The sequence below is a fragment of the Esox lucius genome, chromosome 14 (assembly GCF_011004845.1).
Source record: "Esox lucius isolate fEsoLuc1 chromosome 14, fEsoLuc1.pri, whole genome shotgun sequence".
NCBI classification, from domain to species: Eukaryota; Metazoa; Chordata; class Actinopteri; order Esociformes; family Esocidae; genus Esox; species Esox lucius.
In genome coordinates, this window is record NC_047582.1 from 21,286,222 (window position 1) to 21,303,498 (window position 17,277).

A 17,277-nucleotide genomic window follows, 5' to 3' on the forward strand; every position below is an offset into this window, starting at 1 on the left:
ACTAATATGATAATACATGATAATGTACAGTATAATCTGATTAAAGGGAAGGGCAGGCCAACAGATCCAGGTATGTCTTAAGGCCTGCTTTAAAAGCCATGACTGTCAGGGAGGGAGTTCCAGAGGTCAGGTCCTCTGTAAGAAAAGGAGCGGTCTCCCATTTTTCAGAGCCGGGCTCTTGGTTCATGGAACAGATTGACGTTGCTGGACCGTAGAGGGTGTGGAGGTTCATATAGGGGACAGCTTGTCAGATAAGTTGGCAGGTCCCATGCCACTGACAGCTTTATAAACTAAATGGATCATTTAAAAGTCAATTCTTTGAGGGACAGGAAGCCAGTGAAGGTCAGCAGGGAGACATGCAAGACATGATAGCTGAAACTCTTATCCCGATTGACTTACATACATACACTCAAACAAAACATCCATACAATAAAATAAAAATGTAAGGATTGTGGTCTTCCTTCCAGGGACCATGCTGCTGGTCTATTTTACAGCATAGGTAACCAGTTTATAATAACAATGCAGCACCTTGAGGCTGTGTGTTCCATGGCCAATACACCATAGCTCAGGGCTGCATCCAAGCACTCAGTGTTCCGTCACGCGTAGAAAGAGCCTGGAGCTATTGACCAAATACCCTTGTGCTTCTTGCTCGACTATACTGTGAGTCACTCTGGCTAAGAGCATCTGCTAAATGACTAAATATGTCAAATGTAAAAAAATGCCTGGGGAATATGGTGCCATTTGACAAAGAGACCCTGTAACATATGAAAGAGTCCCAGAGCCAAAAAAGCTTGCTGGCATTAACAGGGAGTACCCTATATACTGATGCTGTAATGCTCCCAAAATCACATCAGGAGGGGAGCAGCTATTTAGTGGTTTGGTGGTTTCAAGTGACCCAGGACATCAAAAAAGTGGTAATGTATCCAGTTTGAGTGATGCAATTTTTTTCATGCGATACTAAGCTTCACTGGAGCACTGACAGCTGTGCAGATAACAAGCTCTCTCTTCACACACACATAGTGATACTGTAGTGTTATCCTCTCCTCCACTCCAATTTCCTCTCTTTTCTTCTCAAAGCCTTAATGAAGAACTGTCCTATCACAGCATGTGTCTGCACATCCCTGGTATCACTACCATGGCAGGACCTTTTTAGCATATAAATATAAGGAGAATGAACAATATCCTGTAAAGCTCATTCATTCGCTAAGTCACCTTGTGAAGGAACGTGTTCGACCTACAAGAGAGCTCTGACAACACACACACACAGACACAGACACACACACACACACACAGAATTTTCTAGAAAGTGAAACGGCATGTCTTATGAGGGTAGACACACCAATGCCAACGCGCTGTCCTGTCCACCTCAACCCATTTAGGTCAGTGGAGAGGACCAGCTCCTCAGGAGACATGGAACCTGTGTGTCGCATCCTCCTCTGTCCGTCATGTCCTCTCCCCTCTCCACCCGGTTCCTTCCCATGATCTCCACAGAGGGGAGGGCCAAGGTCAAAGACACAAACAGGATCTTAGAGATAAAAGGGGCTCCAGGCTGTTTCTGCTGGTCGGACATGCCCTTCTCTCTTTCTCTTAATAAGTAGACTGAGATATCAGGTACTGATAAAGTACTTGTGATAAAAAGAGACTTGCACTGTCTTAATTGAGGATAAAAGCTGACACGGTGTCCTTGGCGCCATGCGGCCCATCCCTACTGGCGTGTAATGGCGGGTGAAGAAGGAGCTCCTCGGTCCCAGACCCCTCGTACAACACCTGGTCACCATATTAGTAAAGACCTATCAGCTTGTCCACATGCAGCCATGTAGAATAGTATTGAGCGGCAACAAATCTGCCCAATGGGCTGATTCACTTTCCATACACCTAGTCAGACACACCACACACAGGCACAGGGTAACATTCTTCTGAGTGAAGGTTGGTCTTACCTTTCCTGAAGCAGAGGCTCCCTGGTCCATGGAGAAGCTGCAGGACACAGAACAAAGTATGACACTGTCCTCATGTGTTACAGGTTTCACTGTCCTCATGTCTTACAGGTTTCACTGTCCTCATGTATTACAGGTTTCCCTGTCCTCGTGTATTACAGGTTTCCCTGTCCTCACGTCTAACAGGTTTCCCTGTCCTCATGTCTTACAGGTTTCCCTGTCCTCATGTCTTACACATTTCCCTGTCCTCATGTGTTACAGGTTTCCCTGTCCTCATGTCTTACACATTTCCCTGTCCTCATGTCTTACACATTTCCCTGTCCTCATGTGTTACAGGTTTCACTGTCCTCATGTCTTACACATTTCCCTGTCCTCATGTCTTACACATTTCCCTGTCCTCATGTCTTACACATTTCCCTGTCCTCATGTGTTACAGGTTTCCCTGTCCTCATGTCTTAAAGGTTTCCCTGTCCTCATGTCTTACACATTTCCCTGTCCTCATGTCTTACACATTTCCCTGTCCTCATGTGTTACAGGTTTCACTGTCCTCATGTGTTACAGGTTTCACTGTCCTCATGTGTTACAGGTTTCACTGTCCTCATGTGTTACACATTTCCCTGTCCTCATGTCTTACACATTTCCCTGTCCTCATGTGTTACAGGTTTCCCTGTCCTCATGTCTTAAAGGTTTCCCTGTCCTCATGTCTTACACATTTCCTTGTCCTCATGTCTTACACATTTCCCTGTCCTCATGTGTTACAGGTTTCCCTGTCCTCATGTCTTAAAGGTTTCCCTGTCCTCATGTGTTACAGGTTTCACTGTCCTCACGTGTTACAGGTTTCCCTGTCCAGTGAGCATGCAGACAAAAACCGAGTCCTGTGCAACTCACTTGATGATGGCCTTTGCAATGCCAGAGCTGTGGGACTAATTCCCACAGAGGAAACGTAGGACAATGTGCAGTCACTACTGTAAGTGGCTCTGGATAAGAGTCTACTAAGTGACTTAAATGTAATTTTGACCTCAACACCTGAACACCCCTGCAAGCTCAATTAAGGCAGACATTAAAGTGATGAACCGTTTAAACCAGCTCTCTCTGGTGTGTGACCAGTGCTCTAAAGCTCTCAATCAATGAAGCTGCATTACAGCTAATGGAACCGAGCAACACACACACACACACACACACACACACACACACACACACACCACAAAGAGATATATGGTTAGACACCATTCTCTTAGGAATTGCTTGGGGTTAGAGGTACAACTGGAATCTGAAATGTCCATATTATTGATGGGTTGTGGTAATGTTCACATAAAAAAATAAATCTTCACTATTTCTCACAATGAGGAAAAAGTACTGTATCTTTCCTTCTGTTTTTGTGAAAATGCTTTTAGACCATGGGAAATTGTCCTGATTCAATGCATGGCCATTGGGACCAGGTAGGGAGAGAAGACAGTTCTGCTCATAAGTTTACATACCCTGGAAGAATTTGTAAGATGTGTACCAGTCCTTAAATAAAACATGAGTTATCAGGCATTTCTTATATTTTAAATCAGTTTCAAATTAAACTATAATGCATCACAGAATAGCACAATCATTACACAAAACATACAGTAGCAAAAAAGAAAATAATGGGATGGTCCTCGTTCAAAAGTTTACATACCCTTAGTTCTTACAAAACTGTGTATTGTCCCCTTTAGCATCAATGATGGCTTGCAGACTTTTGTGATAGTTGTGGATGAGGCCCTTTATTTTCACAGCTGGTAAAGCTGTCCGTTCTTCATGGCAAAAAGCCTCCAGGTCCCGTAAATTCTTGGGCTGTCTTGCATGAACTGCTTGTTTCAGATCACTCTAGAATGGATCAATGATACTGAGGTCAGAAGACTGTAATGGTGACTCCAGAAAAGTTACTTTTTTCTTCTGTAGCCAATGAAGGGTCGACTTGGCCTTGTGTTTTGGATCATTGTCATGTTGGAAAGTCCAAGTGTGTCCCATCCGCAGCTTCTAGGCTGATGAATGCAAGTTATCCACCAATATTTTCCAATAACATGTTGCATTCATCTCACCATCAATTAATCTCCTCACAATATCAGAGATCCACCTCCATGCTTCACAGTAGGGATGGTGTCCTTTCATCATAGGCCTTGTTGACTCTTTTCCAAACATAGCGTTTATGGTTGTTACCATAAAGGTACATTTTGGTATCATCACTCCAAGTTAAAGTTTTGAGACTTGTCTAGGTGCAGTTTGTCATATTGTAAACTGGCTGTTTTGTGGCAACTTGACCATGAGCCCATTTTCTTTTAAGTTCGTCCTTATTGCACATCAATAAACAGCCACACCACTTTTTTCAGAGAAACCTGTATTTAAGTTGAAGTTGCTTGTGTGCTTTTCTTTGCATCCCAACCAATTCTACTCGCAGTTTTGGCTGAAATCTTTGTTGGTCTACCTGACTGTGGCTTGGTATATCAACAAAGCCCCTTATTTTCCACTTCTTTATCAGAGTTTTAACAGTATTGAATGGCATTTTGAAATCTTTGGATATCTTTTTTTTTTCTCGCAGGTCCTTCGACAGATCTTTTGCTTTCCCCATGGCTCAGTATCCAGCCAAGTCAGTGCAGCCTGGGATGAAATGTGCAGGGGTCTTTCAAGAGCTAAGAAACTCACTGACTGTTTAAGCACAGACACTTATTACAGTCAAACAATCCACAGGTGTGGAAACGTCCCCTTAACAGCCATTTAAACCAGTGTGTATTATCAGGCCACTCATTCAAGGGTATGTAAACTTCAGGGCCATTTGGGTGTTTTCATGTATCATTATGATTTAAAAAGGGCAGACACCATTGGGATAATAAATGGCTATCCCACTATCCCTAAATAAAAGACAAGTTGTCCGCATGATCAGTCCTATTTTCCATAATTGCCAATATATCATAAATCCTGCCAGGGGTATGTCAATATATGGGCACAACTGTATATTCAGAACATTACATAATAATATGCATTATACCTTAAACACAACACAACTTTTGTCAATGTCAAGTGTTAGCATGCCAGCTAACAAATGCTGCCTTACAAAATCGGTGCTTAACAAACACCACAAGAACATTGCGTTGTTGTGACTGAGACCCCTCAGGGTTAAACATAATAACCATGCTGATGGCTGGTCTTCTATTATCGAAATGCAGGTGAATATTTGTCTCACTGTACACCATCCTTCCTTATTCTGTCCAAATATATAAACCTTGTTCTACCATTTCCTCCTCTCCCCTCACAGGCTTCACCCCTCCTCCTGTCAAACACAGATCCCGTCCCCCCTCCCTCCAATCTTACCCGGCCACACTGCCACCAGCGGAGCTCTCTGCGATCTGAGAGCTGGTGATCCACTTGGTCTCTCCTACCACCGTCCTGGCATGCGGCAGCCGGCCCACGTCCTTCACCGTCATCATCAGGTGGCGCGACGACTTGAGCACGCGCACCGCCTCGTCGTGCGGGACGCCCAAGAAGCTGCACCCGTTGACCTCCAGGATCTGGTCGCCCACCTGGGGGGCGGGGGGGGCACACAGAGGAGGGGCTGGTTGGTGGACTGGCGCGGACCAGGGCAGACACTGGATCACAGTAGAGATGTCACGGTACAGAGGTCACACAGTCGGGGTCAGAGAGGCAGAATGGAGGCACAGATGAGCGTGTTTGATATGAAACAGAGTGACGGTTAAGAGTGGCAGATAAATTAAAGAGCTCCGACAGGCACCACATTAAACAGAATGGCTTTTCAGGGACTGACCTTTCTAAAGCTAGCTAGCTGCAATAAGACCGCTGCTGTACTCCTTCTGTCAAAGATTAAGCCAATTTCATCCCAATTCCATGCAGTGCCGAAATTACTTTGGAAAGCTTACATGAATTGACATTTAATTAAAGTCTAGTTATGTACTGGGACATGCATGGCTTGGTTGTACAGCTGTTTGGTTGTTAGGGCGAAGTCACGGAAAACAGAGTATAAAGACGCCTCAGTTTCCATCCACATTACCATCTTAAAAGCTGGTGTTTAGCATTTCAACATTAATTCCAGATATTCTGCTCTCCTCACATGGCTTGCACCATTTCATTCAACTCTGCTTATTCCTTGGGCCAGTAACTCATACCAATGAAGTGCATGTGACCACTGAACAACATAAATCAGTTGTAATTTGGTTTCTGTTTTCAACCATTCGGCTGTGGCCTTCTGGCAGAGTATGGCTGGCTTCAGCACACCAAGGCACAGCAACACAACTGGCCAGTTCATAGGTGGAATATAAAATGGGAGGGAACAGCTGTTTGACTTCACATAAAGCCAATCTAAAGGACGTACATCAGTTGGCCGAGTGACGTGTTTGTACAATACTATGTCTCTATTAACTGAGGTGAACAAAACGACAGCAGCCAAAATAACTAACATTTTAGAGATCTTTAACTTTTATGAATATTGATTGCAATGAAACCTGAGAATGAAATACTTGTATACCTGTGTTTCTTAATTCATGCTTTTCTTAAAGGGCCCCCCCACCTCCGTGCAGCCCCCCTATTTCCCCTCCCGCCCTCCCCCCCTCCCTATCTACCTCCAAACCTCCTTGTCATTTATATTGAATGTTGGCGCTTAGAAAACTGTCATTAGTGAGTCCAGCTTTGTATGCACATGCACACGCGCGCGCACACACACACACACAGATCAATGCGCTGTGTCAGATCAGAGAGTGGCTAAGCCACCAGGGAGCAACCTGGGTAATTAACCAGCAGCAATGCTGGACCAATGAAGATGATATTTACAAATGAGAGGCCAATCAATGTGGAGATAATAAGCAACTGTGTTCTTTGAGAATACAACTAAGGCAAATGAGCACAACCGGATCGATTGCTATGAAACACTGCCCATTGTTTTCCCTACACACACATCTCTCGCAGGTCTCACCATGTCATTGATTCCTCTTGCATGTCCCCTTCATCTCACTTTTTCAGCTTGTGGGCCAACACATCCACAAGCAAGCAACAACACACCCCCACTTGATTCACAACTTCAGCAAGTGTCTTTTGTGCTTTTCAAGTAGGAGCCGTACAAAGAGGCTCCTGAAAACCAAATGAAAACCTATCCAATAGATACTGCTACATTTATTCCATTCCACTTGGCACCAGCCACCACTGGACTAGTGTATATCACAATGGTTTTGTGACCAATTCACCAACTCTACAATCATCCAGTACACCAACTGTAAAATTGTATTTTTGATAAAGGCACTGCATATTTGACCAGAGCTGACTTCATAGTAGTGACAAAAGAATGAGTTCTAAAAAACAACCCAACTTACTACCATGGAGTTACACAGCCCGTTTCAGGTGAGGAAAGCTGTGAAGAGGTAAACAGACATCCCATGCAAAATGAGATTCATTCATTTAAAAGCTTGATTGAGTGAGGTACTGTTATGAATCCCATTGATATTACAGTGGTGTGAGTGGACAGTTATGTACTGTTATGAATCCCATTTATATTACAGTGGTGTGAGTGGACAGATATGTACTGTTATGAATCCCATTGATATTACAGTGGTGTGAGTGAACATTGTTGTACTGTTATGAATCCCACTAATATTACAGTGGTGTGAGTGGACAGTTATGTACTGTTATGAATCCCATTGATATTACAGTGGTGTGAGTGGACAGTTATGTACTGTTATGAATCCCATTGATATTACAGTGGTGTGAGTGGACAGATATGTACTGCATAATGCAGTGGAAGATTGCTTTACTGTGAGATGGGTTTAGGGGATTGGAAAGATGTGAGACAGTTATATTCTTTTCGCATCTTGTGGACTAACATGGCTTCCAGTTCACCTTAGTGTTACTGTCTTTTACAGCATCCACTCCCTCTTTGTCTCCTCTCCCCCCAACCTCCATGTAGAGTACCAGAGATCGAGATCTGATCGAGCAGCATCTGGCATTGTGCCACCCGCTTCTGTTCCCCTGCACTTGGGCACCTGTGACATTTTGCCTTCATCTGTTCACCAGTGCAGGGAAGAAGAGAACAAGGGAGAACAAGGGAGAGATTAAATATTGAGTAATGCCGTGCCACTAGTCCAACTCCCTCTCTCTAAAATGTAGGACTCCCTGAGTGAAGCAAAGCACCATCAGCTATACATCGTACAGGACCAAGCGTCTGCTCATCTTCAGACCAGGCTGGCTATACATCGTAAAGGACCAAGCGTCTGCTCATCTTCAGACCAGGCTGGCTATACATCGTAAAGGACCAAGCGTCTGCTCATCTTCAGACCAGGCTGGCTATACATCGTAAAGGACCAAGCGTCTGCTCATCTTCAGACCAGGCTGGCTATACATCGTAAAGGACCAAGCGTCTGCTCATCTTCAGACCAGGCTGGCTATACATCGTAAAGGACCAAGCGTCTGCTCATCTTCAGACCAGGCTGGCTATACATCGTAAAGGACCAAGCGTCTGCTCATCTTCAGACCAGGCTGGCTATACATCGTAAAGGACCAAGCGTCTGCTCATCTTCAGACCAGGCTGGCTATACATCGTAAAGGACCAAGCGTCTGCTCATCTTCAGACCAGGCTGGCTATACATCGTAAAGGACCAAGCATCTGCTCATCTTCAGACCAGGCTGGCTATACATCGTAAAGGACCAAACGTCTGCTCATCTTCAGACCAGGCTGGCTATACATCATAAAGGACCAAGCATCTGCAAATCTTCAGACCATGTTGGCTATACATCATAAAGGACCAAGCATCTGCTCATCTTCAGACCAGGCTGGCTATACATCACAAGAGACCAAACATCAGCTCATCTTCAGACCACTTCTAGATCTCTTTTCAGTCCAGATCGTATAAGTTCAGCATTACTATCCCACGTTAGGATGTCGACCGCATGCATGTTAAACAGAACACAGGGCAGATAAAAATGAAATGACCTTTAAATTCATACTGCACAGTGCGAAACGATTCAGAAATACAGACTGAGCAGAGCCCCAAGGGGATTTCCTATATCACAAGCAAGAGAAAAAGACACACATATGTTTTCATAGTGGTTCTCAGCCAAACAAGATTGAGAAATTATCTCTTTTTTTCCTTTAGTGAGCTTACTCATCTAAAACCATCTCAAGGTCCTTCGAGTACCAAAGCTGTTCGGTCCCAGTGAAATGACTGGCGTGGAAACTCAAACTGACAGGTTTCACCACAGCAGATCCTCTGAAAGGGACCACAACCTTGAGACGAGTGATCCAGCAGTCTAGGAAACAGTAAAGGTTGAATGTGCCATTGAAAGTCTGGCGTCTGTGCAGCTTTATTAAATGCAATTTCATGTTAGCAGGCCAGATCAATCAAACGCCTGCTGCAACATTAATCACACAGATGACTTCCTGATAATAATTACTCTTTTATAGCATAAAAATAACATTGCCAATCCTTCAACTCAATAGACGGTCTGTAGAAAATGAATTAAATGTTAAAAAAATATGGTGGTATCGTTTTCATCCTCATTATAACCTACTAACTGATTATCACAATGTTCTATGCAAAGCACACATGCATATTATCTGACTCTCTTTCTGTTTTGTATAAAAGACAATCCAATGGTATTTCTTATGCAGCCTACAATACATTTTCCTTGGGTAAATCACCACTACAGTAAAGCAGATGGCATGTATTCCAGAAGATGTATTCCAGAAGATGTGTGTTACCATATGGCCATCTGTTTTTCTGTTATCCTGTATTTCTAGAATTTGACCAGGTGTGTCTGGGTGGGAAAATAGCAGTTTTTACAATCATCCTAATATCTCCTGGGTGGCACTTCAAATGAGATGATGAAAACCAGGTGTCCATTTAGCCAACTACAGTGTCAGTTGGGGCTTTGATCAACGGACCTCCAGGCCACAGTAATCATCACTCTTTCACATTTCTGTCTGTCTCTTTGTGTGGTGTCTGTCTCTTTGTGTGGTGTCTGTCTCTTTGTGTGGTGTCTGTCTCTTTCTGTGGTGTCTGTCTCTTTGTGTGGTGTCTGTCTCTTTGTGTGGTGTCTGTCTCTCGTATTTCTCTCTCTATGGTGTCTCCTTCTGTGGTGGCTGTCTCATTCTATTGTGTCTGTCTCTTTCTGCGTGTGTACGTATGCTTTAAGATGTAGCAAAGAATTTCCCATTTTACTTAAAAAAAAGGTTATTTCTGCTTTAAGATATTAAGTAATATTTGGACACCAAAAACTATGTTTAAACTGAGAAGTTGGCATTGGTCTAAAAACAAGATAAAAGTGTAAGCTCCACAATACCTAATTCAGCCTTGCTCTACCAAAGTATTCCAGCTTTGAACTAATAACGTAGCTATGGTCATCTAATGATTCAAACAACATGTAGGAAAGCGGCTTAGTGTGGTTCACAGATTTGGATCCCTAGGTGTCCACAGAGGTTTTGCCAGTTAAAATGTTTTATTTTTATTCTAATCTACAAGCAATTAATCTGACTTTGGCCAAGGTATCCTTTGAATTGGTATAAATACATGTATGTCACAATATACAAGAATTGGCAATTATTATATGTCAGATTGAAATATGTAATTAACATCTGATCATGTATTTTCAAATGGCCATATATTAGATGTATGGGTTGAACTGTGAAGTAATATTTGCTGACTAGCTAGCTACAGTATATTAGCATTGCAATAGTTCATTGCATGAATTGTAAGATAGAAGAATGAAAGTTTGCCAAAAGTTTGGTGTATGTTTTCAACGGAGTAAGCTGTGTTCAGTGGAAAACGTAAAGCATACAGGTGTGCTGGCACAAGCTTGCAAGCTGCACTTGAGTTAATGTATGTAACAGATACAAACTGCTGGATGTGAAAACCCTTTTACCTAAAAAGTGAAATTGTTGAGATGCAGAAAATATATACTTAAAAATCACTGAATAGTTTGGGTCAAAAACCAGTACAGTGGTTCTACAGTGGGGAGAACAAGTATTTGATACACTGCTGATTTTGCAGGTTTTCCTACTTACAAAGCATGTAGAGGTCTGTAATTTTTATCATAGGTACACTGCAACTGTGAGAGACTGAATCTAAAACAAAAATCCAGAAAATCACATTGTATGATTTTAAAAAAAAATATTTGCATTTTATTGCATGACATAAGTATTTGATCACCTACCAACCTGTAAGAATTCCGGCTCTCACAGACCTGTTAGTTTTTCTTTAAGAAGCCATCCTGTTCTCCACTCATTACCTGTATTAACTGCACCTGTTTGAACTCGTTACCTGTATAAAAGACACCTGTCCACACACTCAATCAAACAGACTCCAACCTCTCCACATTGGCCAAGACCAGAGAGTTGTGTAAGGACATCAGGGATAAAATTGTAGACCCGCACCAGGCTGGGATGGGCTACAGGACAATAGGCAAGCAGCTTGGTGAGAAAGCAACAACTGTTGGCACAATTATTAGAAAATGGAAGAAGTTCGAGATTATCTCCCTCAGTTAGATGGATGAATGGGGCCATGTATCGTGAGATCTTGGCCAACAACCTCCTTCCCTCATTAAGAGCATTGAAGATGGGTCGTGGCTGGGTCTTCCAGCATGACAACGACCCGAAACACACAACCAGGGCAACTAAGGAGTGGCTCCGTAAGAAGCATCTCAAGGTCCTGGAGTGGCCTACCCAGTCTCCAGACATGAACCCAATAGAAAATCTTTGGAGGGAGCTAAAAGTCCATATTGCCCAGCGACAGCCCCGAAACCTGAAGGATCTGGAGAAGGTGTGTATGGAGGATTGGGCCAAAATCCCTGCTGCAGTGTGTGCAAACCTGGTCAAGAACTACAGGAAACGTATGATCTCTGTAATTGCAAACAAAGGTTTTGTACAAAATATTAATTTCTGCTTTTCTGATGTATCAAATACTTATATCATGCAATAAAATGCAAATTAATTACTTAAAAATCATACAAGGTGATTTTCAGGATTTTTGTTTTAGATTCCGTCACTCACAGTTGAAGAGTACCTATGATAGAAATTACAGACTTCTACATGCTTTGTAAGTGGGAAAACCTGCAAAATCGGCAGTGTATCAAATACTTGTCCTCCCCACTATAGGTAACCACTATAATCACACCACAGCAGTATTAAAGGTGAATTTAAAGTATGTTCCAGACCTGTAGGCACACTCAATTGCCACATCCGCTATCCACTGCACAGTGAAAAGTCCCCAAGGCTACCCAAAATGTTCTAATGCACAGCAGGCAGGTCAAATGTATTGTACATGCATGCTCGTATGTAACAAAGTGCATGTGTATGTGTGCATGTGAGTGTGGGTTGTCTAAGCTCATACGCACATATTTGTCAAAACCATATACAGGGGCACTGGAGAAATCAGCCACAATAAAATATATTTCAGCTACTGAATCTACAATCCTTCATTTTCTATGGTCACACAGGTCACACAGATTCATTTTGAGTAATCAGACTGACACTTTGTGACATTACCAAACAGAAGGTTCCACACAGGATGAAATAACCAGGTCTTGTTTTAAACCGTTCTGACACAAAACAGGCATTAAAATCATTTTACCAGTTTCAGAGTGTTATTTAGATCTCATCGTGTGGACAGGGAAATCATGTTTTTACTGTACTTCCACAATATATATATATATTTTAAATACAGCATATATGTTGCATTTATACTGTTCTTTGAAGTAAAATAAAGTTATTTGTTACATTTCAATGTGTTAAACGTAGCAGAACTACTAATACAGTGCCGAGTATTTAGCAAGAAAACAATTGCCTTTGGAAAAAGAAACAATCAAGTGCTAGATGTTAAACACTACATGTTGAAGTACAACCACATACCTGAACTGCTTGTAAAAATTCACACCGTTTGAATTCAACTTCAACTTAAATTAAACAGAATAAATGTTTTTTTCAGATCAGTATTTACAAAGGATATCACCGCTATAGAAAAGAGACCACAGAGGCATAATCAACAAAGACTGACAATGGAAATGATTAAATAAAACCTTTCATTAGATTAATCACACAAACAATGCTGCAGACATCCACAGAGGCCATTTACAGTTGGACTGAGAACCAGGCTGAAACACTGATGTGTTTTCTGCTCTTTCAGCAGAACAGTCTATTACCACGATAGGAAACCTCCCAACAACTACATAGTAATGTTGTTATTTAATCCATCTAAATGTAAAGCACTGTGTGCAAGAAAAAGCGAAAGCCAATTGGAACCGTTTTATTTTGTGAATTGGTTATTTCTAACTGTAATCAATCACAGCACACTTGACCAGTCAACCACAACAACACACATACAAATAAAATGTCTCTTATGGAGTCCCCAACTTGGGAGGTGTAATTAGTTGCACTGAGACACCGTCAACCACTACAGTGGTCCGTACAGTGTCCATAGAACTGCCACAGTCTCAGCAGGGTTTGTTTAATCCCTACCCCTGACACTGTGTTGTTGGGTTGTCGCTGGCACACTCAGTGTGACCTTTCTCAAGACATTCAATTCAATTAGACTGAACTAGCCAGGTGTCATGAAAAGGGCAGACAAGCCTGGCAGTAGCCTTTTCCGACGTTGAGAAAGCTGTCTTAGGGCAGAGCTCTTTGCCAGACGAAGACTGATGTTGTCTCCAAAATAGAAATCAGTTTAGTGCACTACTTCTGTAAGGAACAGTAGGGAATAGGGTGCCATTTGGTGTACAGATGGTGAGGGTGACTAGGCTTAGCCCTGGCCATGGAGGTTAGAACCACAGCAGGGCCAGTGTCCAGTGTCTGCTGGTTTAGGGTTTTTCCCATTCAGTTGGTGTCTACTCAAACTTAGCAAACCGGGTGAGAGTTGTTCCAAATGCATTAGGGAACTTAATATGTCAATAAAGTACGAGGGAGGAATATAAACCTACAGATACTCAGCCTTTGTGGAATGAGTCGGAAACCTGTGTAATAACCGGTGTAATAACCGGTGTAATAACAGGTGTAATAACCTGGGTAATAGAGCAGGACCGCCACAGCCATTAAACACTGCAGCTCTTCACAATAACAACTGTAAAATGTTGTTAATCAGAGGAAGAGCAGGAGGCTTGAGCAAAAGAAAAATGATTTTGGTTGAGAATGGTGGTTGTGGGTTACGGGTTTGATTCCCACAGGGGGCCAGTACACCAAATATGCTTATAAAAATGTATGCAAACATGAATTAAGTTGCTCTGTATAGGAGTTCCTGCTTATTTACTTGTGATTGAAAGCCAATTTTGCGCCCGGCTCTCTTTCTAAACAATGCAATTTGGTGAAAGTCTACAAAATATAGTCCACTGAATTCAGAACAGAATTGGTAGAATGATGGCCCAGTTCCATCTTGTTGTGAAAATAACTACAGGATTTTCTGGGGGATATATCCATCCTGTGAACCATTCGGGACTAGGCAGCCCACAAGCTTAACTTGAGGTTTTAAACCCATAAGCGTGAAATTGCAAGACTTCCGGGAACACTTGAAAAGCAGACAAGGGTTTCAAAAGTAAATGGGAGTATGGAAATTGTTGTTCATTTTCTCTAAATCTAAATGCAAGACCTAGATTGGAGACAATGTCTTAAATAGATGAAACTGTTATTAATACACAATGAAAATGATTTTTAAAATTTTAAACACATTCATATGTGCCAGACCCAATGGGCTGTTTCTGTGCATGAGCTATATTAGGTAATGTTGCCAGGACATTGCCTATAAGTGTGATTTAAAATTTCTATTAGGGGAGCGTTTATTGCATAAATTCATGTGAAACCATGTTTAAGCTCACTTTCACGTTGTGTTGCCTAGAAACCAGACTACACAGTTCTGCTGATCTTGGTCATACAGGAAGTCTCCTAGCTTTGTTGATTTCAATGACATTATTAACGTCCACTTATATCACCAATAATGTATTTTGGTCGCTAATTTTAGCAGGTAGTTGTGATATAGTTTGTCATTCAGCACGTTTTAAGTGAGAGAGCGTGAGAGAGAGAGTGAGCGAGAGAGAGAGAGAGAGAGAGTGTGAGAGAGTGAGAGAAAGCCTGCGAGTCAGAATGGAGGCTGAATAGAAAAGGTGGTTGGGGTGTTTTTATAGATGCCTGGCAGGGATTGAACTGATGAATCCATCATCTCAATACTAGATGAATTCCTCAGTAACAGTACGGACATGTCTGCGTGGTTCATTCTACAGTTAGCAGTTCTGTGTGTGAATCATCTGCTCTATTAGTGACTGTGATTGGACTATGGATTTGTCACAAATTGCACCCTCTTTGCCGTATAGTTTATTATCAGGGCCCATGTGCAATATAGGGAATAGGGTGGGATTTGGACTACATGTAGTGTCTAGCTCTGCTGCTCCTCTTCTTTAGTTGGCCCCCAGATTGGCTGGTTGCTGTTCTCTCTACAATGTGTTCTGCGCCATCGCAATTTAGGTTTTTGCAGAAAACTCTGTGCGGTATGGAAATGGTCTGTCTGGGTGCATTTATTTACATATCTAGAAACCTCTTCTGTTTTCTTATTTTGGATTTTGGATTATTGGTGTATTCTCTCCTGTGCCTGCAATGACTGTTATTTTTGATAAGGACACTGTGTACAATACACCCCAAGAAAAAAAAAAGGAAATCCTGAGTACACTAACAGGACTGTGACTTCCCAGGGAGGTCCCTTTTTTATTGCATAGAAAGTTCAAAGTATATTGTGGATTTCATGGAAATTGTTATAAGCTCTCTTCCAAAGTCAGCAAACAACATCCCCCAAGGAATAAACCCACAAGAAAACATAATCTATGATGTAAAGTGACACCCAATGAGTCCTAAATGGCATCCCTGTTTCCTAGTGTACTACACCTGACCAGGGCCCACAGCAGTGCTCTCCATACAGAGCAGGGGAGAGGGCCTCAGGCCCGCGTTGTAAAATGTGCAAGGTAATAGGTGACCACTCACTGTTCATACAACATCAGCACTCTGAAGGTTAATGCATCATTATTGGCTCCATTCACAGCTGACTGGCTCTGACCAGAGGCACTAAACCAGTTCCATCATTGCTAACGTTAAGCGTGTCTGACTGAAGCTGTCTGGTTGAATGAGGTGATAACTGTCCGGGGTTGGTCCCTGATTGTTACACTGTTACCCGCTATCCCTCCATATTGTCACATTTATTTATTTATAAAGCACATATTACAGTAGCCCTCCATCTTATCCCTCCTTATTAGCCCTCCATCCTAGCCCTCCATCTTATCCCTCGATATTAGCCCTCTATCCCATCCCTCCATATTTCCCCTCCATAGTAGCCCTCCATCCTGGCCCTCCATTTTTGCCCACCATCCAAGCATTCCATATTAGCTCTCCATTCTAGCCCTCCATATTAGCCCTCCATTCTAGCCCTCCATATTAGCTCTCCATTCTAGCCCTCTATTCTAGCCCTCCATTCTAGCCCTCCATATTAGCCCTCCATATTAGCCCTCCATTCTAACTCTCCATTCTAGCCCTCCATTCTAGCCCTCCATATTAGCCCTCCATATTAGCTCTCCATTCTAGCCCTCTATTCTAGCCCTCCATATTAGCCCTCTATTCTAGCATTCCATATTAGCTCTCCATTCTAGCCCTCCATATTAGCCCTCCATTCTAGCCCTCCATGTTTGCTCTCCATTCTAGCCCTCCATATTAGCTCTCCATTCTAGCCCTCTATTCTAGCCCTCCATTCTAGCCCTCCATATTAGCCCTCCATATTAGCCCTCCATTCTAACTCTCCATTCTAGCCCTCCATTCTAGCCCTCCATATTAGCCCTCCATATTAGCCCTCCATTCTAACTCTCCATTCTAGCTCTCCATTCTAGCCCTCCATATTAGCCCTCCATATTAGCTCTCCATTCTAACCCTCCACCCTGTCCATCCATTCGATCTCTCCATCCTGCATTCCGTTGTACTGTACTTGTACTTGTCCAATGACAATAAAGTTGAATCTAATTTTATCAAAATCATAGCAGATACTCCTGACAACCGGTGTGGCAAGGCATTTGCCACAATGGTGATTTTGTTAGTGCCTGTAGTAGCCCTATATAGGGCTTATGTTGCCCTTTCAGAACCAGCAATGTCTGTTTTGTAGGGGCAAAGGGGAAGATGGACAGCCCCCTGGACTGCCTGCTACCGCTCTAATAACCCCTACAGTCAAAGTGTCAGGCCAGCAGTCTCCAGCAGGTTTCCAGGACTATTCCCACCTATTCACCCAGTGAATAGAATAACTCTGGCCCTCATACCCTGCCCAACGGGGTGCATTGTAGAGCACTGGGCTGGAACATTACAAGACACTGGACACAT

General features: G+C 42.7%; 1 protein-coding gene across 2 annotated transcripts in view; it reads right to left on the reverse strand.

The window, feature by feature from the left end:
• whrna (whirlin a) overlaps positions 1–17,277 on the reverse strand; it is an 87,704-nt gene that overhangs the window by 23,015 nt on the left and 47,412 nt on the right. For both annotated transcript variants that reach the window (XM_034297010.1, XM_029125193.2), the window contains 2 exons: positions 5,268–5,476; positions 1,938–1,974 (listed from right to left, as the gene is read on the reverse strand). In XM_034297010.1, coding sequence (XP_034152901.1) covers positions 1,938–1,974; positions 5,268–5,476 — 246 coding nt within the window. The remainder of the gene's footprint in view (positions 1–1,937; positions 1,975–5,267; positions 5,477–17,277) is intronic.